At 43.0% G+C, this 23883-nt stretch overlaps 13 protein-coding genes across 13 annotated transcripts; 8 read left to right on the forward strand and 5 right to left on the reverse strand.

Annotated features, from left to right (window-relative positions):
• Positions 1-114: 114 nt before the first annotated feature.
• Positions 115-5257, reverse strand: K450DRAFT_218149 (uncharacterized protein). The gene is made up of 14 exons (XM_051585159.1): positions 5145-5257; positions 4883-5071; positions 4631-4732; positions 4486-4568; positions 4231-4411; positions 4056-4133; positions 3908-3992; positions 3726-3829; positions 3527-3662; positions 3357-3455; positions 2413-3287; positions 1856-2342; positions 1697-1788; positions 115-1630 (listed from the first exon to the last, which is right to left on the reverse strand). The coding sequence occupies exons 1-14, from the start codon at positions 5151-5153 to the stop codon at positions 362-364; spliced, it is 3789 nt and encodes a 1262-aa protein (XP_051449105.1). The 5' UTR covers positions 5154-5257; the 3' UTR covers positions 115-361.
• A 351-nt stretch (positions 5258-5608) lies between these two features.
• K450DRAFT_218155 (uncharacterized protein) lies at positions 5609-7357 on the forward strand. Its single transcript, XM_051585160.1, has 5 exons — positions 5609-6305; positions 6424-6498; positions 6569-6735; positions 6803-6872; positions 6939-7357. The coding sequence occupies exons 1-5, from the start codon at positions 5815-5817 to the stop codon at positions 7054-7056; spliced, it is 921 nt and encodes a 306-aa protein (XP_051449106.1). The 5' UTR covers positions 5609-5814; the 3' UTR covers positions 7057-7357.
• A 524-nt stretch (positions 7358-7881) lies between these two features.
• Positions 7882-8543, reverse strand: K450DRAFT_218161 (uncharacterized protein). The gene is made up of 2 exons (XM_051585161.1): positions 8233-8543; positions 7882-8170 (listed from the first exon to the last, which is right to left on the reverse strand). Exons 1-2 carry the CDS (start codon positions 8393-8395, stop codon positions 7920-7922), a joined length of 414 nt encoding a protein of 137 aa, XP_051449107.1. The 5' UTR covers positions 8396-8543; the 3' UTR covers positions 7882-7919.
• On the forward strand, positions 8269-9606 carry K450DRAFT_218167 (uncharacterized protein). The gene is made up of 7 exons (XM_051585162.1): positions 8269-8510; positions 8645-8742; positions 8812-8833; positions 8947-9131; positions 9194-9210; positions 9273-9327; positions 9394-9606. Exons 1-5 carry the CDS (start codon positions 8453-8455, stop codon positions 9197-9199), a joined length of 369 nt encoding a protein of 122 aa, XP_051449108.1. The 5' UTR covers positions 8269-8452; the 3' UTR covers positions 9200-9210; positions 9273-9327; positions 9394-9606.
• Positions 8997-10261, forward strand: K450DRAFT_218169 (uncharacterized protein). The gene is made up of 6 exons (XM_051585163.1): positions 8997-9131; positions 9194-9210; positions 9273-9327; positions 9394-9646; positions 9707-10116; positions 10182-10261. Exons 3-5 carry the CDS (start codon positions 9308-9310, stop codon positions 9887-9889), a joined length of 456 nt encoding a protein of 151 aa, XP_051449109.1. The 5' UTR covers positions 8997-9131; positions 9194-9210; positions 9273-9307; the 3' UTR covers positions 9890-10116; positions 10182-10261.
• On the forward strand, positions 9726-11819 carry K450DRAFT_218171 (uncharacterized protein). The gene is made up of 7 exons (XM_051585164.1): positions 9726-10116; positions 10182-10322; positions 10389-10499; positions 10565-10846; positions 10935-10990; positions 11061-11392; positions 11458-11819. Exons 1-7 carry the CDS (start codon positions 9943-9945, stop codon positions 11700-11702), a joined length of 1341 nt encoding a protein of 446 aa, XP_051449110.1. The 5' UTR covers positions 9726-9942; the 3' UTR covers positions 11703-11819.
• A 1-nt stretch (position 11820) lies between these two features.
• K450DRAFT_218180 (uncharacterized protein) lies at positions 11821-13124 on the reverse strand. Its single transcript, XM_051585165.1, has 5 exons — positions 12842-13124; positions 12653-12761; positions 12427-12584; positions 12253-12370; positions 11821-12183 (listed from the first exon to the last, which is right to left on the reverse strand). Exons 1-5 carry the CDS (start codon positions 13014-13016, stop codon positions 11895-11897), a joined length of 849 nt encoding a protein of 282 aa, XP_051449111.1. The 5' UTR covers positions 13017-13124; the 3' UTR covers positions 11821-11894.
• Positions 13125-13684: 560 nt separating this feature from the next.
• Positions 13685-14455, forward strand: K450DRAFT_195224 (uncharacterized protein; the record flags this gene model as incomplete). Its single annotated transcript, XM_051584495.1, has 1 exon — positions 13685-14455. One exon carries the CDS (start codon positions 13685-13687, stop codon positions 14453-14455), a length of 771 nt encoding a protein of 256 aa, XP_051449112.1.
• A 549-nt stretch (positions 14456-15004) lies between these two features.
• On the reverse strand, positions 15005-15748 carry K450DRAFT_267484 (uncharacterized protein; the record flags this gene model as incomplete). Its single annotated transcript, XM_051592843.1, has 1 exon — positions 15005-15748. One exon carries the CDS (start codon positions 15746-15748, stop codon positions 15005-15007), a length of 744 nt encoding a protein of 247 aa, XP_051449113.1.
• Positions 15749-16278: 530 nt separating this feature from the next.
• On the forward strand, positions 16279-19172 carry K450DRAFT_218183 (uncharacterized protein; the record flags this gene model as incomplete). Its single annotated transcript, XM_051585166.1, has 12 exons — positions 16279-16377; positions 16447-16800; positions 16871-16916; positions 16987-17091; positions 17160-17265; positions 17344-17516; positions 17590-17632; positions 17694-17775; positions 17849-17980; positions 18047-18412; positions 18482-18901; positions 18974-19172. Coding segments are annotated over 12 exons (2072 nt in total), but the record flags the coding sequence as incomplete, so codon positions are not given.
• A 43-nt stretch (positions 19173-19215) lies between these two features.
• On the forward strand, positions 19216-19853 carry K450DRAFT_218191 (uncharacterized protein). The gene has a single exon (XM_051585167.1). It carries the CDS (start codon positions 19489-19491, stop codon positions 19777-19779), a length of 291 nt encoding a protein of 96 aa, XP_051449115.1. The 5' UTR covers positions 19216-19488; the 3' UTR covers positions 19780-19853.
• Positions 19854-20533: 680 nt separating this feature from the next.
• On the reverse strand, positions 20534-22388 carry K450DRAFT_218195 (uncharacterized protein). The gene is made up of 3 exons (XM_051585168.1): positions 21862-22388; positions 21654-21788; positions 20534-21586 (listed from the first exon to the last, which is right to left on the reverse strand). The coding sequence occupies exons 1-3, from the start codon at positions 22274-22276 to the stop codon at positions 20592-20594; spliced, it is 1545 nt and encodes a 514-aa protein (XP_051449116.1). The 5' UTR covers positions 22277-22388; the 3' UTR covers positions 20534-20591.
• A 1-nt stretch (position 22389) lies between these two features.
• K450DRAFT_218200 (uncharacterized protein) lies at positions 22390-23726 on the forward strand. Its single transcript, XM_051585169.1, has 5 exons — positions 22390-22866; positions 22949-22966; positions 23034-23139; positions 23230-23406; positions 23474-23726. The coding sequence occupies exons 1-5, from the start codon at positions 22777-22779 to the stop codon at positions 23653-23655; spliced, it is 573 nt and encodes a 190-aa protein (XP_051449117.1). The 5' UTR covers positions 22390-22776; the 3' UTR covers positions 23656-23726.
• The last annotated feature ends 157 nt before the right edge of the window (positions 23727-23883 follow it).

Raw genomic sequence — 23883 nt, forward strand, 5'->3', positions numbered from 1 at the left:
TGTTTGCCCTCTTTCTTTTCTTTTTTTAAGAAAAAAAAAACCAGATTGCTTTCTTTTGATTTGTTGGATTAAGAGGACCGTGCTCCCTTCATAACCTTCTGGTTCCGAAAGGCATCGATTTCAAGTAAAACGTATTTCCTTTATGACATTGTTGCTATGAACAAACATTATACAAAAGAGAACCAGAAAAAAAGTGAAACAATTATATCTAATTATACATCCTTATAGGCTTTCTCACAGGTGTTTTTACCATTCGTCATCATCTTCTTCAGCGGTATTTTGCTGTCTACGTGCCTTTATCTAATATAACAAAAAGCATCAGTATCTACATGACAGCCAATGACTTGGCCATGTAAATCATTCAACTTACCGCGTCAGCAAGGTTGGCTGCTTGATGAGGTGGTCGGGGAGGAGATGCAATGGATCCTGGACGAGGAGGAGCTCGGGGACCGGGAGCAGGAGCAGCACCAGGGCGACTAGGAATGACAGGCTTACCAATGCTGGCGGATTTGGGTGGAATGGCTGGTTTAGGCGCGGTGGCTGGTGGAGTTCTTCGGGCAGCAGGTACAGGGTTACTGGACATGGAAGTAGGTCTAGGAGCAGGTGTGGGAGTCGAAGATCCACCACCGGCGGCAGCTTGAGCTTTTCGCGCTTCCAATTGAGCTTTCCAAGCAGGTACACCGTTGGAATTGATAGCATTGCCATTCATACCAGGGATAGGGATGGCTTGAGCATTAGCAGCAAATCCGGCATTCACGCTGTTACGAGGACTGGCGACAGGGCTAGCCGTTTGTCCTGATGCGGCAGACGGAATGGACGGAGGAGGGCGTCGAGCAGGTGGTGCAGGAGGTGGCGGAGGTGCAGTGGGCTTGGGAGCAACATACTCTTCAAGGTAATTGCTAGGGACCCAACCTTCAATGCCATCCTTACGTGCCAACCACCAACCATTCTCATCATCGTTCTTGAGTACTTCAATGATATCGTCTTTCTCAAACGCAATTTCTCCAGACTCGCCAGAGCTAAATGGATACAGACACTTGTACTGAGGGATGGCGGGTTCAGCAGGGGGTGACGGTGCTGGAGGAGGTGGAGCGGGTTTCTTGGCTGCAGGATTGCTTGCAATGGAGGTGCGTACAGGTGCAGCAGCTGGGGCGGGTCGGGCTCTATTGGCGGCGGGAGTGGATCGCTTGGCGACAGGCTTAGCACGCGGGGTACTCGCTTGTCTGGGCTTTCTTGCACATGGTGGGTACGAAACACTGTTGGCAGGTTCGCCAGTTGGAACGTTCACAACGTGACTCTTGTAAACATCGTCTCGCTTCACTCTGTCATCGCGCACAAACTTCATAGTCACTGATTTTCCGCCCTTCTTGGAATACTGGATGCTCTCGCTCACATTAGCCTGAATGCGACCGCCTGTTTGTTGCAACAAATGGGCAACCAATTCAGTCTTGAAAACACACGAGATAACAGCATCACCTTCGGGACTATCGGCATGGATGATAAGCCAATCATCACGTAAGGTAGACATGCTGACGGATTTGATGATGTTGAGGTTCAAGGTTCGCTCGGTGACCAATGCCAGCACCTTGCCATTCTTAGTAGTCATGACAATATATAGATTTTGGTTGGTCTGTTGGTAGACAACTAGTAAGATTGCTTGTTCTTAATGTGTCATATAAATGTAGATAATACTCACTAAGACGAATGTTCTTGGGCTAGGCACGCTGGATCGCATAGCTCTAGGAACCAACATTTGACCTCGACAGCTGAAAATAACATCCTCCCCACCTAAAGATAAAATAGAATTCTTAGCACCCATCATCTCGCGTACACCATGAAATCTCCATATGCCTACCTTTAAGACTGATAGCATCACGAGTCATTCTAGCAAGTCCACTGCCATGCTTGATATCCATATAATCGCCAGTGAACATGCGCATGCTAAGCAGCGACATACGTCTTCTTTCCTTGCGGCCACCCAAAATTTGGTGTCCGTAATCGCGAAGTTGGAGATAACCGATGTTGTGCTTGTTTTGACGCCAGAATCGTTGGATCTTGCGTGCACATTCATGCTTGTAGCGCACATATGCTCTCCATGCGCGTTGAATACGGATGGCCATGTTGTGCCAGTACTTGTCACGCAAGCCTTCCAGAGCAAAGATGGTTTCTGGGTGGCGAATAAATACCTTTGATGTTCCCATTTGCCATTCTTCAGCGGGGATATTGTTATGCTTCAAAATTTCACGGGCTCCACCCTTGGAATCGCCATTCCAGATGTATTCACCAGCATAGCCAGTAGTTGGGCAAATAAGATAGAAACGCTCCACAAACTTTTCAAATGTCTGCGAGTCAACCAAGCATTAGTATATAGTACGATTTTCAAACATCAAATGCAATCCTGCGAAAACATACCGTTCTGTAAGCAAAACCAGCTCTTCTGACACGAATGTTTTCGCACAAACCAAGGTATTTGACTTGATGCAAAACACGGCTAACATCATATTCGGACGAACTTTTGTTGTCATTCGGCTTAATGGTTCGAATATAACTAGGGTGACATTGCATAAGTTTGGAAACCAAAGCATTACAAGAGGTCTTGATCTTGTCGCCAGCAGTGGGAGGGCGTCTCTTGGAGTTAGGATCAACACGGTCAGGGAACAAGGTTTGGGACACGAAAGGATTGGTGGAAGAAGCAACCAAGTCCAAAAGATCCTTCAAAAGAGAATCCTTGTTCTTGTCAGTCATACCCTCAATGTTGTAGTACACATCACCAGCATAGTGACGAATAAGGAACTTGGATCCACGGGACTCAAAGTGAGGATTGGAAGCCAAGAATCCAAGTCTCTGGACAAAAGAGTTGTCGGCCGCTCCAGAATCAGCATGAGCCGTAGCACAAGCATCGTTCAAGGCAGCAAACACACCAGGAGGTCGCTTTTCTTCAATCAAATCACACACAATCTTGTTGTTGAAGAAATCAATAGGAGTCCACTTAATTTGTTCACGAACGTATTCTTCCTGTTCAGCCTTCAAAGTCAATTCGATAAAGATTTGTTGAAGTTTCTCGTTGACGTAGTTGATACAAAGTTGTTCGAAGCTGTTCTCTTCGAAAATTTCGAATCCATAGATATCCAATACACCAAGCACATGTTGCGAAGCGCTTCGATTCTTTAACGACACGTTAACACGAGCAACGATCCATTCGAATAAAGTTTCGTAGATGGCCTTGCACAACGCATCACGCACAGAATTTGCTTGAGTCACATTAAGAGGGACATCATAAACACTGCCTATAAACGTATGACTTGTTAAATGAATGGATTCTCGCATTATTGTTTGGTTTAGATTGCTTTACACACCTCTGCGACCTCCTCTTTGAGTTTCCATGACGCGAGTGGTCAAGACTTTGTTTAGAAGATCGGGGTTGACTTCGAGAAGGTATGCAACAAAGTTGGTGACTATAATAAAAGAAAAAAAAAATGGTATAAGTGTGTGTAATCGGCAAAGCGATATGCTAGCAGACACTTACCATCAGTGTCTGCAATAGCCGAATTTCCATCATCTCCTTCTGCAAATTGTACGTTTCCGAGCCAGAGGATGATAGCCAGCATTTTAAATATTTCATCTTGTTCCTCCTTAGACAATCCAACTACATTCATTGCGGTCTAGATAGCGTATATTAGAACATCTTGAATCATATAGAATCGACGGCATGATAGATCACTTACAATTGTATCGTTATAATCTTGAACATCATCGATACCATCAACATCTAAACAGCCGCTTTTGCTAGTGTACAAATAGCTTTCAGGACCCTGGAGACCAAATTGTTCTGTAACGGATGTCACCCGGTCAGAAAAGACAGAAACCAAACATCGTGAAAAGCAAAGATTCGATTTGAAAAACCAACCTTGATATGCTGGTGAGGCACCTTTTGTAAGCTGATAAAAGATGTGGAAATTTCTTTCATTTTCAATTTGTCCGACGACACGGTTCTATAATAGGGAATGAGTAAGTCATGGCTCATGCCGAAATTCCAATAAGTTTGTTGCACTCACCTTCTCTAGAAGATAATTTGTAATGACAGCACCAACAGGTTCTCCTTGACTGTTGAAATTGAGCTCAAGGTATTTTCCCTAAAGTGGCGAAAAGTGACCAAAACATAATAGGAAGAGCCACATGAGTATACCACCAGACAGTACGTCGACACCAGATGAAATACAATCTACTTACATGTCTACTAGAGTTGTTGTTTCTCAAAGTCTTTGCACATCCAAAACTTTCAAGCAAAGGATTGGTGGCCAAGACCATTTCCTTGATCTCTTTGATAGAAGAACTGCCGTCACCAGAAACTGTAGCGATGTACTGCATGATTCTCTTTGCAGCCTCCGTTTTACCTGCGCCAGATTCACCACTAACATAATATCAGACCGTTTAGTGTCACTTTCACGGCTGATGAACGACGTTCAAGCCATTCAATCTTCTTACCTAATAATGATACACTGGTTCTCCTTGTAACTTTTCATATGATGATAAGACGACTCAGCAATAGCGAAAACGTGTGGTGGCATCTATCACGGAGCAAATTAGCATTCAGTAGCTCACCCTTATCCAGATCAAAAGGTGACTTTACCTCCAACAAATTCTTTCCGGGGTAGCCTCTAAGAACGTCCTCGGTATAAATGCCAAGATCCTTGAAAGGATTGACGGAAATCAAGACGTGTCCAATATAGGTCTATGAACAAAACGATGAGTCCTCAAAACTTTGTATATGGTTCAATATAGCATCAGCGACGTAGATCATAGTGTGTCGCATTAATAACCTTCCTTCCCACTATGAACCAAAAAGTCGCTAAACTAACTGCATACCAGCGATGAAACTTACGTAGATCTCGGCATTCTTCCATCTCTTTTCCAAATTCTCGTTGATAGCTTCGTTTGTAATTTTGGATAGAAGGGTCATATCAGATACGCCAACCTGCTTCTTCTTCATCCCCTCCTTCCAATCAGCTCTAGCAGGCCTGTTGGCCTTGATGGCGGCTTTTTTGTCTTTAGTGGGTTTTGATAGCAATTTCTGGAGACATGGGGTCAATGTAAGTTTAAAAAGGAGGGAAACATATACCAGTGTTGATCAAGTTTCTACTAACCTTTGCCATGATTCCTAAGGAAGCTTTTTAGCAGAGATGTTTCCGTTCAAAGAGTAATATTGCCAGCTGGTGCGGCTGTCCAAATTTTAAGAAACGAAAATGGGAGCCAGAACTTACATCATTTTGGTTTTGCAGTGTTGTACCTTTTTTTTTTTTTTCAGTCTTTGAAGCTTACTTCCCTTCGTTACACTTCATAACGAAACAATGCCGTAATGGTCCCAACTAGGATGCTTCACCATAATATGCCCCTCAAAATATAGAGAACATTGTGTACAAGAATTGTATCTTTCAAATGGTAGAAAATAAAATACCCAGTTTCAATTGGCCATAAAGCGATCGCTGCTCACCCAGAGATTTATCCGCACGGCAAGCACGCATTACTTATCGGACCTTGTCGAAGCAACGGCAGAGAAGTTGAAGTAACGCAAAAACATTTTACCCATTCATAAGGATTCCAGCCTTTTGGCAAGTCAACTTTTTTATTTTTTGGGCTTTTGAATTTTCCTAATTTTTTTTCTCCTCTTTCTCTAAGCTTTGGCTACCACCATCATCAGCTTCAATCTCTCTGACAATTAACCATCTTCCAGCACGCAGGGCCTGCATTTATTATTATTCCTCTCTCCTCCGGTACCTGCTTTTCTAATAGCCCTGCAGCTAAATTGTATAAAAGATGAATGCAACTACCCCAGCCGACACATCTTTCCAGCAACACCAGCAGACGACTCGATTCGTCCCATTTATGTCCGATAGTGCGTCCGCTCTTGTCGCTCCTTTACTGGTATACTGGGTATACTCCCTTTTCTTCCATTTCCTGTCCAAGGCGGAAATTCCTTGGGTTGAGCGGTACCGTATACACGACCCAGAGGAAATGACCAAGAATAAGGTTTCGGTCAAGGATGTCATTCAAGGTGTGGTCTTTCAGCAAGTTCTTCAGACCATTCTTGGTTTCCTTGTTCTTGATAATGAAGAAACCTCAGCCAGTGCATCGCTTTTAACGCTTGACCGTATTGGATGGGCTGTTTCCAAAGCACTGGGCTCTGTTCATATCAAACAATTAATAATCGCTCAGTTTGGTATGCCCGCCTATATGGACGCATTGTTGACTATATCCTCCATAATGCAGTCTTATGTCATTCCTGCCTTCCAGTTTTTCATTGCCATGTAAGTGCCGTTGTTTTTTTTTTCTCTTTACTCCCAAATTTTTTGTGTCGCTCTAAGCGGCGCTTGGCGCATACCGGGGTTTTGATTGAGTATTGAACGAATGTTTCTTGGATTGTAGGTTCATTTTGGATGGATATCAATACTTTTTCCATCGTCTCTTCCATCAAAACAAGTACCTTTACAAACATGTTCAGTAAGTAGCATGACCAAAATATGCATGAAGTGGCCAAGTAAAACCACCTACTGATCTTTATGTTTCACAGCTCCTACCATCACCGCTTGTACGTGCCGTATGCTTTTGGCGCTTTGTACAATCACCCTGTCGAAGGTTTCGTAATGGACTCTGTGGGTGCTACTCTTGCTTTTGCTCTGTCTGGTTTGCCTACCAAAGGCGCTATTCTTTTCTTCTCTTTCTCTACGTTGAAAACAGGTATGCATATATGGAAAATGTCACATGTTCACCGAGGCACTTTGTACTCATATTTGGGCTGAATTAGTTGACGATCATTGTGGCTACGCTTTCCCTTGGGATCCTCTGCAATTTATGTTCGGCAACAACGTAGCATAGTAAGTGCTTTAGCAGGAGAATGAAGCAAAGTAGAGTAAGCTCATTAACGTCTTTGTTTCCTCCAGCCATGACATTCATCATCAACCGTTTGGCATAAAAAAGAACTATTCTCAGCCTTTCTTTACCTGGTGGGATCGTCTTCTCAACAGTAGGTGGAGTCCTTCATATCTTAGTTTGGACTGACGCTGAATACTCACTCATTTTATTCCAGCCTATGTGTCTACCGATCGTGTCTATAACAGTGTATCAGAAAAGGCTCAATTGAAGCATAAACTCAAGGGTAGCACCGAAGCTATCTCATCTCAAGACAAGACACAAATGTTATAGATACCCCCGTCCACTATACTGGCTAATTCACACGTCGCATCTTTCAACTTTTAATCATCCAACGTACGAATACCTACACACCTTACTCTCCCAACTTTTCTTAATCTCTCGCGTGCCTTCACACTTGCGTATTTCCTCCAAAAATGAAATTACGTTGGGACAGCATTCGGCACTGCCGACTCAACACATCTAATATCCTACGATTCTGGCTCATGGGAGTTTTCCAATTTCTCTTACACTGACTTTTTTCCCCAACACTATTTACCTATAACTGCTTTCCTCATCATCAATCAGTAATGATAAATATTTGTTTTTTCTAATTTTTGTGAACACTCCTACTCCCCCACTTTGTTTCCTTCATGATGTTCACCTTTTTATTTCATATATATTCTTAGACCTGCTGAAGCATATTCTACTTCAAGAAGTAGATGTGCTTCTGTGCTATTATTGTATCATCATGACAGAGAAAAAAGTTGAACTTATATGTGATGCCTTGACCTACACGTGGCTGTGTTGTTCGTTATCCGATTCAAACTTGCGGGAGGAGATCGTGCTGTGTAACACTTTTAAAAAAAACCATGGGTATATTACATTTGTATTAGAGAGGAAAATATACATGAGAAACACTGCAGTATACAAATAAAAGCAAAGGTTGTAGAATGCATTAGAAGAATGTCTGCAAAACGAACGTTGGAAAGGGGTTCTTGCACTAGGCTCGTTCAACGCTTTTTGGTGTTTCGTTGAGACCTTGAGCGACGGACCGCTTCAAAGTTGCGGGCTTCTTGCGTTTGTTGCTGAACATAGTCTGCCAGCCATTTATTGACGTCTGCGCCATATTTGCCGCAAAATTCTCGCATGGTCATATCTCGAATGAGCGATATCATTTGATTGATTTGAAGTGTTCCATGTCCTGCAATGGAGAGACAAGCCAAATCGATCCGTTTCTGCAACTGCTCAATTCGGGCATCACCTAGCAAGTCATGCACAATGAGTCGCCCGCTGATGAAACTATATATCTTAAACAATGCTTACCTTCTTCATCCAGTACCTTGAGTGCCTGTTCAATCTGCTCTCGCCGCGCGCTATCAACAGATTGGCCAGCCATGTCGTCGTCCGATTGTCCCTCAGGGAAAGGTTTTGCCTGGGAAAATTTAGTAGTCACGTTTTCTCTTTCAACGCTCCCACCTCTGTCCATTACCTCAAAACCCCCATTGCTCTGTCTGTTTCTTTTCCAGACCTTCAATGACTATCAATGCCCACAAAATCTCTGGTCGAAATTTGCCAAGGCATAATCGGTAAACATCTGGATGGTAAGGAATAATCTACGATTGCCGTCGCTCAACGCCTATTGGTTCGCTGGTTCCCATAGTGCTACTGTCGTTGCATATGTACTTATCGACCGCAACGTTGCTAAAAAAAAAAATTCTTTGCCAAAATGAACTAGCACTGTACGAGTTGGGTGATACTCCTTTCAGGCTAATGGAGGCTCCATTGAAACGAGCCACAGCACAACAACTCTATCGCATCGAAAAGTGTAATCCGGTAGGAATCAATTTCGATAGATCAAAGTTGTGATATATGTCATAAAAATACTAATATCCTATCTTGTAGCATATCACGGAAGAAACTCAAGGTATCTAGTTTTTTATGTATTTATTTTTCTGGCTTGCAGACGTTCTGTCGTCGAATTGCCAAAAACAGTAGACATTTTCCGCAACATTTTGCCTGACTGATCACCTGTCATAGATCTTTGGATACCACACTGCCTAAGCTTTCGAGATATTCGAATAGCTTACGAAGCTGGCAATGTATCACATGATACAAATTGGCGAGAAATGTACTTAGATCGCCATGAAGAAAATCAACGCAAACGCCAGTTGATTGGAGCTAAAATTAAAAGCCATTATAACCAAATTCAGAACGAAAAGGAAGCTCGTTCGACAAAGTTCATTAATAAGGCGATCCTTCCAAGCAAACGCCGAATAGAGCATAGTTCTAATTATAATTCCAGTGAGTTTTGTGCATCATGATCAAAGGATATCGTCCATGTTGGCTAATTTCTTGACTATCAGAACGAACGAGAGGAAACAGCCTGTTTGCAAAAACGATGCATGCAGCTAGGCAAGAGTAAGTATCGACTATGCACCTACTCGATAGCAACAAACTATTGAATGTTATTTTCTCTATCTATAGGGCAGCAATATACCACTCCCATGATAGTCGACGGTCTACTCTCAATCCACCGCGCCATACCAATACAACACCAACCGTCATTCGTATAGACAAAGTACCCAGTGCTCTCCAAAAGTCGTACTCAGTACTCTCTCACAAAGAGCCTATAAAACTGAAGCCTCCATCTATACTGAAACCACCACCACCAATGAACATCTCACAACGAAATGTATTACCAGCGGGTTTATCGAAGAAGGCGATGAAAGATCCTTCGGTAAGTGACTGGAAGTTCAATGATTCGCAGTTATCACAATAATTAACATTATGCCAGCAGGCCAAATCCTATGTCCCATCGCATTCAGCTTCGAAAGTAGAGTCTTTGAAAGGTTGGCCAATGGATAAGCCTTTAGAGAAAGATGGTATGGAAGAAGTCAATGCGAAGCAAAAGAACGCTAAAGCTGCGAAAGACTCGGCCATTGTCAACTTTGGAATTTTCAAAGAGCTTAGCGGCCATTAAATTGCACAATAGACCCTCCAAAATAAAAAAAACACTTTGGTTTTCTTGCCAGTATGCGCCTACACTATTTCGCAGTTGCGCGTCGACAGCTGCTCACAAGCAGTACCTTACGACTTGCCAGCCAAGCAGGCTTTAAGGCTGCTCCTCGGCGATTCAACTCCAGTACAACAGAACCATTGAAGGAATCTCTGTCGCCGCTTGCAAAGCATTTACACGATTCCATGAAGGTAATGCACACTTCCAGTTAGCGCCTGCTAAGCTAAATAGTATACTCATTCAAAGAACATGGTAGATCACAGGTCCAATCACCATGGCACACTATATGCGACAGGTGCTGGTCAACCCGCTCAGTGGTTATTATATGAAAGGAGACGTTTTTGGAACAGAAGGAGATTTCGTCACATCGCCCGAGATAAGTCAAATGTTTGGTGAGGTAAGTGCATGGTAGGGATGAAAAGATTGTCAATTTTTTCGTCCTAGAGCTGACGGTACGCTATAGTTGGCAGGAATCTGGTACCTGACAGAATGGCATCGATTGGGCAAACCCTCCAAGACACAATTAGTAGAGTTTGGACCCGGACGCGGAACGCTTATGGATGACATGCTGAGGGTAAATGAGACTTTTGTGGAATGTAGGTAGGAGATATCAGAAAAGAGAGGCTAATGTGATGATAGGCTATGGCCAGATTCCCAGAGATGTATAAAACAATTCAAGGGGTGCAGCTTGTCGAGGCTAGTCCTGGTCTACGCAAAGTTCAAAGAGCAAAGCTGATTCCTGGGTCGCAAGAAAGCGATGTCAAGCTCATAGAAGACTCTCAAAGTGGTCACGTTCAGCAGTGCATTCGAAGTGACGGTATTGCTATCAATTGGTATGATGGTATAGAAGACCTCCCGGAGGTTTGGTCTATGATAATGGCACATGAATTCTTTGACGCTTTGGCCATCCACACCTTTGAGGTAAGATATACATCGGTGGAAACTTCCTATATTTGAATCAAGATATCATTGGTATTAACAGGAACCTATGTTATTGCAATCCTACCAGAAAACCGACGAAGGCTGGCGTGAAATGCTAGTGGATTTCGACGATACAAACGAAACGTTGGTATACCTTTTCTACAAAAGAAAGTGTACTGATAAGTGTCCGTTATTAACACCACAGCTTATTTAGAGAATACAACTTTAGATTGGTTCGATGTCCTCAGGAGACCAATGCCAGCAAGACTTTAACGCAAAACGACATGTTCAAAGACTATAAGACAGGCGATCGGATAGAAATTTCTCCCGACAGTTGGGAAGTGATGCGAAAAATGGCAGAGTTAGTGGATCGCAACGGAGGAGTTGGATTGGCCATCGATTACGGCCAGGACTATGCTCAAGGTCACACCTTGCGAGCCATTCGACAGCACAAGATTGTTCATCCAATGAGCGACCCTGGATCGGCTGATCTTAGCGCAGATGTAGACTTTTTAGCTTTGAAAAATGCTGCGAAACCTGTGTCCAGTAAGTTTTGTTTGCTTGCTTTGAACGAGGTATAAAGACACATGGCTTAACCTTTATATCCTTAGGTGTCTCGACTTACGGCCCAGTTACGCAAGGACAATTCCTTCACAGCTTAGGTATTGAAACCAGACTAAAAGTGCTTCTGAAAGGCGCTAAAACCCGCGAGCGAGCACTTGACATGATCAAAAGCTACGAAAGATTGGTGAATCCAGAAGAGATGGGTCAAATTTATAAGGTGCTTGCGTTCGCTAATAACGAGGACAACAGCAACGTTCCAGTTGCATTTGAGACCTCACCCAGCAAGCAGTAGTAGAGTCACAATCTTGTTATTATACACTCCTGCCATACTGTTTAATAGATCATTTTACATAACCATGAACTCTTTCCTCTACTCTCACCTTCATTGGTGGTGGAATCCTTTAACCTGATGTTCAGACGATGGGATGGCAGGGTTTGAACAATTTTAATTTGTTTTGTGGTATAAAAGATAATATAGAGTAATTTATATATCGTCGTCTACAAAGCCGCCAGCAATATTTACGCCTTCAGTAAGCTCGCAAACATGGTGTAAGCAGCGCATGGGGTATGCAAAATCAATGTAAAAGCTAATATTGGTCAAAATGCAGTCTTCTTCAGTCATTTCTTGTCGCATGTAATACATCTCGAGGACGACATATGTGCATATCACACTAGAGATGAACATTGGAATAAGAATCTCCGATGTTGAGTTCAATGAAAACAAGGTGACGAACAAGGGAGCTGCGAAGAAGATGGTCGCGTAAATGCAAACTCTACGAAATAGGAAAACATCAGTAACACGCCATACCCTCATTTTCCATCACACACACACACACACTTACATGGGAGCGACTCCACTAAACAACCACTTGCTTTGTAAGGTATATAAGGCTCCGCCAAGTAGGCCGGTCACAGTAAGTAAATTGGATAAATACCCAATATCATAATAAAATTTGGATACTAGACGTGGGTTAGCACATAAGCTCATGGCATCAGATGTCGGCAGAAATACTTACATAGTGCAGAAACAATTACAGTAAATAGTAGCGAAAAGAACACCAATGTCCATGTACGGAATCGTGTTGACAACCGTCGATAGTTTAACCATAGCTGCCATCCTGTGAAGATTGTTATCAAAGCAAGGGGTACCAGTGGCATCCACCAAACCCATTTACTATATAAACAATGATGTGTCAGTTGAGTCTACAAACTGTTGGATGGCTTCATAACCAGCACATATACCTCTTTTGTATCCAATCAAAGGCATCTCCAACATATAAAGCGGCGGTTGTGGCAGCTGCTATGAGGAAACACTGAAGTGCGGTAATAAGGCAGACGGTTCGGTAGTACACTAGACGGAGGCAAAAAAGGTTGTATTGGCTTTTTATGTTCCTGGAAATGTCAATAACGATAATAGCAATGCAAGCTTACCCATTTGTCTGGAAACAGGTAATCGCACAATGGCGATACCAAAAATATTTTCATCTTCTCCCGAGAAGAAGCGTCTAAGCTGATCTGACTCCAGATCCTGATGGCCATAATCCAAGCGGCCGTTGTAATAAGTAGAAGACACTGGAAGGCTGAGTGTCTTGTACTGAGTTGTCATTCTTGGGAGTTACGATCACACAAAGCAAAGGCGATCCTTGCTATCGATCGACTAGCTATAAGCTGTGTAATGTTCTCTTGTGGAATGAGGAAACACTTGAACTGAAGATGTCTAACCCAATTTTTTTTTTTTTTTTTGATCAGTTATCTTTCAATACTTGAAACTCAGCGCAGTAAGGAAGTGCTACGGTTTTGTAGAAAAGTCAAACATTAAATTATGGAAAGCAATTCATCCATGATACTAGATGCAATATAATTGGGTTATCTCTGGAAAGAGTCATTTTTGTGGTAGAATATAAAGAAAGAGTTTCCATTAAAGCATTCAAACAAGAGCAAGGAAACGTTTTCACAGTAAAAATATGACCCTTCTGTTCCTTTTTCGTAACCGACAGGAAGCCCTCAAAGTGCCTCCTATTTCTTTAACATCCCGTATTTAAAAGGACATCATTAATATGGAGACACCCGTCGTTATTTTTTCTCTTTGGCTGGCTTACCTCCTCTTTTTCATTACTTGGATTTTTTCGTCTTCTCTAACCCATTCTTTCATTTCTATTTATTCTACTTCACATTGGCTTTATTATGAAATTCCTTCCTTCAATTCGGAAAAGTACAGAGTCTACACAAAACCTTCGATCCGATGAGTTGACCTCTACAGACTTGGAGACAAACATGGCATCCCACATTCCAACTTTGCAGCAGATTTTGGACAGGAAGAGTTTACCTCCTGTTTGCTTGTACAACCTTTATATAGTAATGCGAGATCGTTTACGAAACGAAGAGATACTAGATTTTTATCTAGATCTAAAACACCATGAAGTACTATGGCGAAAGTACATACGATCTCTTGTGAAAGGTGGGATTCTAGACGAAAGCGATGTGAAAGATGGTGTCAATTCAGTTTCACTTGCGACCAAAGTGCAAATGTTTGAAAAGAAAATCACCACCCACGCAACGACCAGCCCACAATCCAGTGTCAGAGCCAGTGTTAGAGTAACATCATCGTTCATCCGAACGCCCGACATTTTAAAAGATCACCAAGAGCAAATCATTCATTTACATAAGGTGCAGGAAGCAGCAGAACGTATCACCCATCGCTATGTCGTTCAGAGCGCTCACAAGGAGTTAGTCGAGCTACCATTGAAGCTACGAGTTGACATTGTGGGTAATTTACAAGACCAAGGCCGCTACGACCCACTTATTTTTGCAGATGCAAAAGCTTGGGCTTTCAATGCAATGCAACATTTCACTTACAACAAGTTCATTGATATCAAAGCCAATGGCAATTTAACACAATGGCATCAGATCTTCCGGCTGTGTTTTGGCCTATCCGTTCTTTTCATCGCCTTCACAGTGGAGTTGACCATGTTATTTCTAGGATGGCAAGTTTGGGGATCAAGAACATGGGTGAGTAAAATAACGGAACGAATGACGAATATTTAAAGGACAGGTCAAAGAATGCTCTTCTCATTTACTAAATTCGTTAATTAAACCTCTGCCGATTTATGTTAGGGATTGCTTCCTTTCTGGATCGCAGCTTGGAGTCTTATAAGCGGCCTAACAGCACTTGATCCAGTGCTGGTCATAGTACTTAATCTCAGGCACGTAACTTTATTTCGTAATATACCCTCCCACATGATGCACTCATATCTTATGTTAAAATTGTCTCTTACAGTGAGACAACGACGTTCCACTATAACAGAATACAGCAGCCGTATATTAGACGAAAACTACATAGAAGAGCATGGATGCTATTCCTGGGAATTAATTTATTAGCATTCGCATTGTTATGCTTATTCTGTAGTATCCCTGGTCATCGGCTATAAAATAATAAATCCTAATCAGCAGTGGTTACGCAGCAACCGTAACTGCCAATGGTCCAATCATGCATTTCATTTGATGCCAAAGTCTCTTTTTTTGTATGTCGCCAGCTGTCCGGAGAAAAAAATTGTTGGCTCTTTGTAAAAATGGAGGTTTTACTTTCCAGTTTGACTATGCCTTGACGGGAAAAACGGGTTGGATATGTGCTTTACATACGGAATTTGTTGCCTTCTTGACTTTTCCATTAGAATTTTCATTAAAGGCAGCTTTCAACTTTTTGCCGTTTGGGCATGTAAAGCGTTCCGAGGGCTCCAATGCCAATAAATTACCCCTAGGAGAGCTCAATGGAAGTTTGAACTTGCCAATATCTTTCTCAGAGTTGGAGGTACGAGGTACAGGTGAATCTGCTTGCCATGGCTTGGTCAACTTGTTGGAAGCAGGCACTGTCGGTTCGGGATAAGACCACTGAGCATCTATCCGGGATGTTCCACGAAGAGAACGGTACTCACGATTTTCTTTCTCCATCGAAACGACAGGGCAACGGTTTCTCTCCAGTGTTCGCACGCTCAATGATTTAGTCAACCTCTCTGTCTGAAGTGTCGTTGATTCGGCATGCGGGCATTGAGGGTCGATCAAGGATGTCCCGCGTATAGAGCGGCATTCGGATTTTTTTGTTCGCAAGGGAACGGCCGGGCAACGCTTTGTCGCCAATGCTTCGAGGTTGAATGATTTGAGCGCTTTTTTCGGGTTGCTGTTATTCACTACAGAGCATGTTTTGGGAACCATAGCAGTGATTTGGTGATGACATGTTGGGTGTGCTTGGCGCTCCAATGAATGCAACTTGTTGCAAGTGGCTGCCTGCGTGTTGGATGCAGCGGAGGCGATGACTGCCAGCACAAAGAAATGAACTTTCATGATATAATGGTGTAAAGATGTAGAGAAGGAATATAATCCAAAAATTTAAACAATAGTTCCGTTGCAACAAGAAACTAGCCACGGTATTTAAAAACAATCCGGTGGTTTGTTTTTGTCCTTAACAAGCGTACACGCAAAGAATGTTCGGATTTTTTAAGGTACAATATTATCATCGACATTACTTTAGAGTACTAGGTCTGCTTGTTGCTTTTGTTCCGTAATGTTTATTGCCCAAGCTTATATCTTGATTAACATAGGTCCTGGTATGATAGTACCATCGATTGAACGCCGCTGTGAGGCATATCCGATTTTCCGATTCAAAGCAATATCATTGTTCATCATTTCGAATAAAATAATTCATTGTAGAAGCCTTTGTAAAGCCTCCCATAATTCATTGCTACCGCCACAGTTGACAGCGGGTCAGTAACGAGCAGAGCTCAAATTGCGCGAGTGAGCACTGGGACTGCTCATTTTGTGAAAGGTTTTGGGAAAAGGGTCACAAAAGTGGACGAAAAATTATCGCGACTCGATCATGGAGGTCCTCAGGTCAACATTTCTAGAGAAGCTCCCAGAAGTAAAGAGTGCAATTGACAATGCTGCTTACATTGCCATTGATACCGAGCTAACAGGTAAGATTGTGCTGCAAGAATGGTCAGATCCCGGGTGCATTCACTCACGGCTCGGACTTTTATTCGTAGGCTTGTGTCGACCGATCAATAGCTACCGCACTACCGACGACGTTGCCGCCCGATACGAAAAAGTGAGCCAAAGCTCTCGAGAGTTTTCCATCATTCAATTTGGATTAGCATGTTTCAACTGGGACGCCGAAAGCCAAGCATATGTTGCCAGACCTTTCAATTTCTACATTTTCCCAAATGGAGAACCCCGTGAAGCTGGCGAACGATTCTTCACATGCAGCTCGTCTAGTTTGACATTTCTGATGGAGTGTAATTTTGATTTCAACAAAATGATCAAAGAGGGCATTTCTTATCTCACTGACGATGAGGCTGAATCACACTTGGAGCGAATCAACGTTGCGCGAGTTAAGGAAGGTAATGAAATGTACATGGTTGAAACAATAATGTGGTCCATTCATGCGCTGAAGACGTTTGGTAATTGCAGATATTGTCATAACCGATCAAAATCGATCATTTTTCGAAGCGACGAGGTTGGTTTACTACGTCCCCATCACCATTTTAGGCTCGCCGACATGCTAACTCCTTTTTTTTTTTTTTTAGAGCTGCCATCGATGAATGGTTGCAAACTCAAGCCAGTAAGACTATAAACATTGAGACGCCAAACAGCTACCTGAAGAGATTAGTGTATCAAATCATAAGTGAAGAGTAAGTAACGTGATTTAGCGAACTCATGGTTGAAAGCGATCATCTTGTTCTAATTCTCGTGACGGCAGAAAATACAATGGGTTTCTCGCTGCCAAGTCCTTAGATAAGCGTCAAATGCAAATTCGCAAACTCACAGAGGAAAGCCGAAAATCTCGCTCAAACCTGGATCAAAAGGTTGGTTGTGTAAAAAAGCATGTACTCTGTGTTTTGGAAAATTGGCTCACAATTTTTTTTTTTTTGGTGGCGGTACAGGCATTACTGGAGATCAACTTTTGTACAGTCATAGAATACATCAAAAATGCAAGCTGTCCTCTTATTGGACATAACTGCCTTCTTGATATTTGCCAGATCATATCCCAATTCTGCCAGCGGCTGCCTGACGATGTCCAAGAGTGGAAATCACTTGTGCAAAAAAGCTTTAAACGGTAAGTTTCATTTCATTTGTGTTGAGGAGAGGACTCTATTTGCACAATCATATTCAACATCATATGCATATAGGGTCATCGATACCAAACATCTTTCCAACCATCCGAAAATTAAGGTAATAAGCAGAATGAGATATGACAGTGGGTGGATGGGATGAAAGCTTACACTGCCTATAGGAATTTTTGCCCTCAACAGCTCTCGGGCCGCTGTACGAAAACATGGCCAGAGATCCATTCAAAAGCCATGGTCCCAAAATAAGTATGTGTAATATTGTCATGTTTCCTAAACATATGACCGGATTGTATTGATCCCCGACCCCATTTTACTCTAGTTCTCCACAAGGACTTTAATAGATACAGTCTGGATGACAATAGCGATGACATTGCTCACGAGGCAGGCTTCGATGCGCTAATGACCGGTGTTGTCTATCTGCGTATGGCGTATTACATTTTGCGTAATGAAGGTATGCTATGAGCCGGCAATCCCATTACCATAACGATATCTAACCTGTACAATTTACGCCATCAAGTGAAGGAACATAAGGAAAGGATATCAGGTGTGCCAGCATTTAATGCAGTATCTGCAGGCCCAACTGCATTGGAACCATTTGCGATACGCGAATCAGAAGCGTTGGATACCATGGAAGGTGATACAGATATCTCGGCGACGGTCAGGCTTGTTGATACTGGAGTTCTACCGACATCACCGTCATTATCGTCTTTATCGGAGGAGGGAGAATATGATGATGACCAGGCGGCGGCTTTAGAGGGTATCGGTGCAGATGGCGACCCGAGCCAACTACTCAACACATGTACAACTATTACTGACTTTTACGACAAGCTGCATTTAATGAGATGCGAACTCTACTTTATCGACCTTAAAGGAGAAAGTGAAGGTAAGATGACCGCTCGTTTTAAATGTATGGTGTGTGTGTGTGGCTGACATAACGACCCTCCAAATATAGTACCTAAAGTGCGAAAAAATGTATTCTATCTGCGTAATATTCCAACTGGCATGACTACGTATGGTCTCGAGTTACTTTACGGAGATCTTTGTCCTGTTTCAATCCACTGGAAGACAAATGCAACTGCCTTGCTTACTGTCAAACATGAAAACCGAGTGGAACTTGCCAAGCCTGGTTTGCTAGGACTGGAGGTTCTGAAACCGTTCATGGAGGACGACACTAAGTTTTCTATCGCCAGTAATAATGGGATCACACTGGAAGCGGCAAACATTGAAATGCTGACTTCCCAAGAATATCATGATTTGCATCGGGCACACGGTACAGTCAGCCATCGAAATGGCAACATCACACCAGTCCACCAAACGGTTACAACCCCTGAGATTTCGTCGCCTGTTGCAACGGGTGGGACGAGCTATGACGGTAAGGGCAGGGGAGAGGGTTGGTTTAGCCGGTTGTCAAATTTTTTATTTATTTCAAACCAACTTGATACAGATCTTGATTTCGAAATACCAGCTTCGCTACAACAAAGCCATACGCAGGTGGCAGCTGAGGTCAAGGTTTCGGCTAAACGAGGTTACGTTGATTTGGATACCCCAGTATCATCTGATGCACATGTAGCCAAAAAGCAGCATAGATAGAGGGTCAAGGCAAATAAAATTTGGTTTTAAAAAAAAAAAAAAAGCCGCTGTTTCCTTCAAGGGCATGACCGGTGACTGTTTCCCTATGCTTATAAAAACCAAGACGATCATTTGACCTTTGAGAAAACTTCCATAGCTACTACCTACTACTTCTTTTTTCACATAATGTCTGCTACTGAAGCTACCAACACTGCTGGTAAGGAACATGGTTGAAGAGGTTGACGCAAAACACGTTTGATCTAATGGTATTGAACTTTGGTGGGTGACACGCAGAACTTACACCTCAGGACCAAGCTGTCGAGGAACCTACCGCTCAGGTCACGGCTGATACCGGAGCTGCTCCAGCAACCACTAAGACAGACAAGAAGAATGAGTTTTTCGACAAGATCAAGCATAGCTTTGACAAATTGGTCCGTCCTAACAAGAACAAGACCAAGGCTGCTGCTACTGAAGCTCCGGTTACCGAAGCTACCTCTGAACCCGTCAGCGCCGCCACTGAATAAATTTCGCAACCTTCAAAGTCGGTTTTCCATCCACTTGTGTAGCTTAAATTTTGCCCCCACTATAACTAGTTTTACTGTTCTGCTCAGTTCCATCTCATACTTTTTTTCCACACTTTTTAATAATAATGGCGATGTAGCGCCCTCTTTATGCGAATAATGTACTGAAGTAAGCCTTGAAATTGATGTAGCGCCCTCTTTATGCGAATAATGTACTGAAGTAAGCCTTGAAATTATTTTTTCTTGGCTAAATTGTCAAATCAACCTTAGTCTACGGTGATAATAAACTCAAAGTATTTTAATGTTATTCCTTGTTTATATGCGCCCTATCCAATCACACAAGGGGGATATGACGAGTGGGAGGGTCGGATGGTTGGGAGGGTCTTGCCCCAAGACATTAAGTACCCCAGTAGGTCTTATCGCCACAGGAGATAGACAGGGAGGGACTGAAAGAGTTTCTCACTGTATCGCATGAATCTCAGGACGCGCCATTTTGCCTGCCCCAGCCACTTTTCGGGTTAGGGGAACGCGATGGCGTGTACAGACCTGTTCTGGAACATGGCTGCCTGATTAGGGTACTCCATCGTATCGTCGTCTGGAATTTAGAGCCCGCATGGTCCCCCGTTGGTCACTCCCACAAATTTGTTAAAAATTAATCGTACCATTCTTGCAGTATCGTCATCAAACTTTCTTTCCATTCGATTCGATGGCATGCCTTTATTGGAAAGTCTTTACAAGTGATGATATTATTTCCACCATACCCAGTAAGGTGGTTCGTGTAAGAAAAAAAAAAAAAAGGAAAAGCAATATTATGAAATACAGGCTTCTGATAGAAGCGAGTGAGTTTTGTGTGTAAAAAAAAAAAGAATGTAGAGTAAGTGCGAGCAAAAGTCAAAGAAAAGCAAAAACAGCAGAGGAAAAAAATTTGTACAGAAGTAGAAGGAACAAAAGTAATTAAAATGGGGAAGATCGTTATAATTTGCCTTCAGCTGTGGCTTTGGCAACGGCAGCAGCAGCGGAAGCAACTCCACCAGCAAGCAAAGGTTGGACAATATCAGCTTGGGATGTGCCATCTTCCACTCTCCACATCCACCATGGACCGCCGTATTCTTCATCACCCCATCGGCCACATAGACCCATGGGTAGGATAAAGCGACCAGAGTATTCCCAAGTCTCAGAGGAATCAATGTAGGTCTTCTCCCAGGTCATCTGGCCACCTTCAGAATCATCGACCAATCCAGTGATGGTAAATGCTCCTAAATTGTCAGAGCCGTGACCTTCAAATCGTGTCAATGGGCTCGATCGAAGGTGCTGAGAAGGAAATGGATGTGCCACGTTGTAAGTGGCGTGATCGTCTGAAGGGCTAGTCTGCTCATCATCCAATGGAACTCTCCGTAACGTTAAGCGCATGGGGCCATCAAACCAATCTTCTCTTCGTCCATTAGACCGGTCAGAGGCAAGACTATCATCGGGATCCAAGAAGGAGTAGTAACCCATCCATTCGCCTTCCACCAGATAGGCATCACTAATGTAATGCTCCTTGGAGGCAAATCCAGTTGATTCATATCGATTGACTACGGTGGGCGGACAAACGTCGCCACTTTGTAATGAGTGGCGTTGTTCCCATCCGCTACGGCTTTCATCTAGACTGGCCTGGAACAGTTCCCGTTCATAACGCCGCAAAAATTCAACGTCAAACATGTGAGACGACACTTGAAAAAGAGGGATCGGCGTGCATCCAGGAATGGCATCATAAATATCTGGATGTTGAGCAAAGATAGTGACGAAAAATAAATGCAAAGCACTGGTTAGACCATCTTGAGCGGGGTGGAAAGCCAAAGTTTTCGAGTCAGCCATCGGGTTGAAAACATTCGAGTCAGCGTCAAAATTATAGGCAAATTGACTGAGTTCAGGGGAAACAAGTTGCGTAGGTTGTTCGGAAGTGAGGAATCGAGTCAAAGTAAAGTCTAAACGAACAGGTAAATATAACTGAAACCATCATGCAATGCGCTGTGAACGGAACAAGCTGCTTACCATAGTTCACTAGCACAGAAAGAATCGGTAAACAGATTGGGTAAGTTGCACGGTCTTGGAATCGACCCAAGCGGAATGCGGCAATAGCGGCCATGTGGACTTGGTGTTCAAGAATGTGAGCCATGTTCTTTTCATCTGCAGAATGAATGACTGGCGTGAGTGGAATGGGTGGGGGATAAAAAAAAAGGGGGAGGCCTAGGACGCATACCGTGCTCAGTAATCATATCCCAAAGGCATTCCCAATCGACCGTGTCTAACCAGGCGACTCTACCGGTTGTCGTACATGCTTGGACACCTGATGCACAATGTCGCAGCGCTCGACAACGACGTTTTAACGTGGCTTTACAATTGTAATCGATATGTAATCGTCTTCGGTAAATAGCGGCTGTATCAAACAACGCCGAGAAAGCATGTTGCCATATTGAATTTCGCTTGTCGTGGTGAATGATATAATTCAAATGTTGACAAGAAGCAGCCAAATTCAGCAAGTCGGTTGGAAATATCGTGGAGGAGGATGTGGCGACGCTGAGGATGATTTCGAGTAAGACTTCGTAAGGTAATGAGAGTAATGGTGAAGCGTTGTGTATAAGCAGCGGCGGCTGCGTATATGAGGGTTGCAGCATTGGGTGAAGAGGGAATGGCAAGAGAGAGAGAAGTCTAAGGGAAGAGAGAGGAATCCTCCTATTAAAAGAAAAACGACAGAAGCCAAAAAAAAAAAAAAGGAAAAAGGGTAGGGGAAAGGTCTAGATCGCACTCTCCGTTTTGGGAAAGGTTCAATGCCTTGTACAAATGGTGTGTTTTGTGAACGGGTCTAAAGAAGTACGCCCCGGGATTCCATTTAGCCTAGCTAAAAAGTAGAGTAGATTGACTTTGATGGCAGTGCCTAAGGCTACAAAGCAACAATGAAGAGATGGACACCATTGCCTTTTCCTCCACACAACACCTTCTTCAAACAATGGAACGCCGCTGTGGAGCCAATCAGCACTCATCTTGTCAGATTAAGCAATGGCGCTCGATCCTTTTCCCCATTGCACGTTTTTAAATCAGGTCAGGTGATACAACTTTTTGGAAACCAGTTGTGTACCATGGGCCTGCCTAGCGCTCTCATCTACCCATCCCCCCCATGCCTCGATTAGAAGAAGTCGAACAAGGTCTGTTGGAATCTCACCATACCATTACGAAACACGCCACCTCCATATGGACCGACTTTAAAGTCAGTCTATTTTTTTTTTGCTTCTTTTCTATTCGTTCTGTCAAGTAGCTTATTGTCAGTTGCACGCCTTCTCCCAAAATAGGATTTCTTGAACAGAGGAGTGAGTGGCGATTGTTTCTCATGCTGCTGGCTGTCTTACTTTTTGACGCTAACATCCCTTGTCAAAGAATGTCGTTTCATTGGCTATTGGTATCATCATGGGGGCCCAATTCAATAACATCATCTCATCGTTGACCGACGATATCATCATGCCACCTGTGGGTCTAGTCACAGGCATGTATTTTTCATGCTAGCGAGATGCTAAGTTACCTCCTCAGGCTAAATTAGACTTTTTTTTTTTTTCCCTCGGTTTTATCTTTGCAGGAAACAATTTTAAGAATCTTTTTGTCATTATTCGTGCTGGCTCCACCTTGAATGCCACGTATGAAACCGTGGATCAAGCCAGAGACGATGGTGCAGTGACCTTCAACTACGGCCGATTCATTCAAACCATCATCAATTTTTTCTTCATTGCTTTTGCTTTGTTTTGGATTGTAAAAGGTAAATTGGGGTGGGTGGACAAGCCTAATTTTGACCCCTTTGTACGCTAACCCCGTTTCCTCCTTAGTCACCCAACGCTTTCAGCGAAAGTCGCTAAAGGCTACCTCTGCTAAATGCCCCTATTGCCTTTCTAACGTTGCTAAAGGCGCTAAAAAGTGCCCTGCTTGCACTTCTTGGATCGATGGCAGGGATGGTGAGACCGCTGCTCCCCTATCACCCGATGAGAGTGAAGACAATGATGACAATTGAAAGGGATAGTTAACTAAGGATATAGAATGCTCATTTTCTAATCTGACTTTATCTACCATAAAAAATTAAAAACAATTCATGTTTATGGAATGTGTGCATTTATCGACCACTTCAAGCAGTGGGTTTGAAAAGAAATTTTTTGAAATCGGGAAGTTGCGCTGAAAAAGCCGATACTTAGGCTTGGAGTCGAAAAGTTTGAATTCCAGCTGCTAGACGCTAGCTAGTTTC

This window comes from Umbelopsis ramanniana, assembly GCF_025399195.1.
Source record: "Umbelopsis ramanniana AG unplaced genomic scaffold K450scaffold_2, whole genome shotgun sequence".
In the NCBI taxonomy this organism is placed as follows: Eukaryota; Fungi; Mucoromycota; class Umbelopsidomycetes; order Umbelopsidales; family Umbelopsidaceae; genus Umbelopsis; species Umbelopsis ramanniana.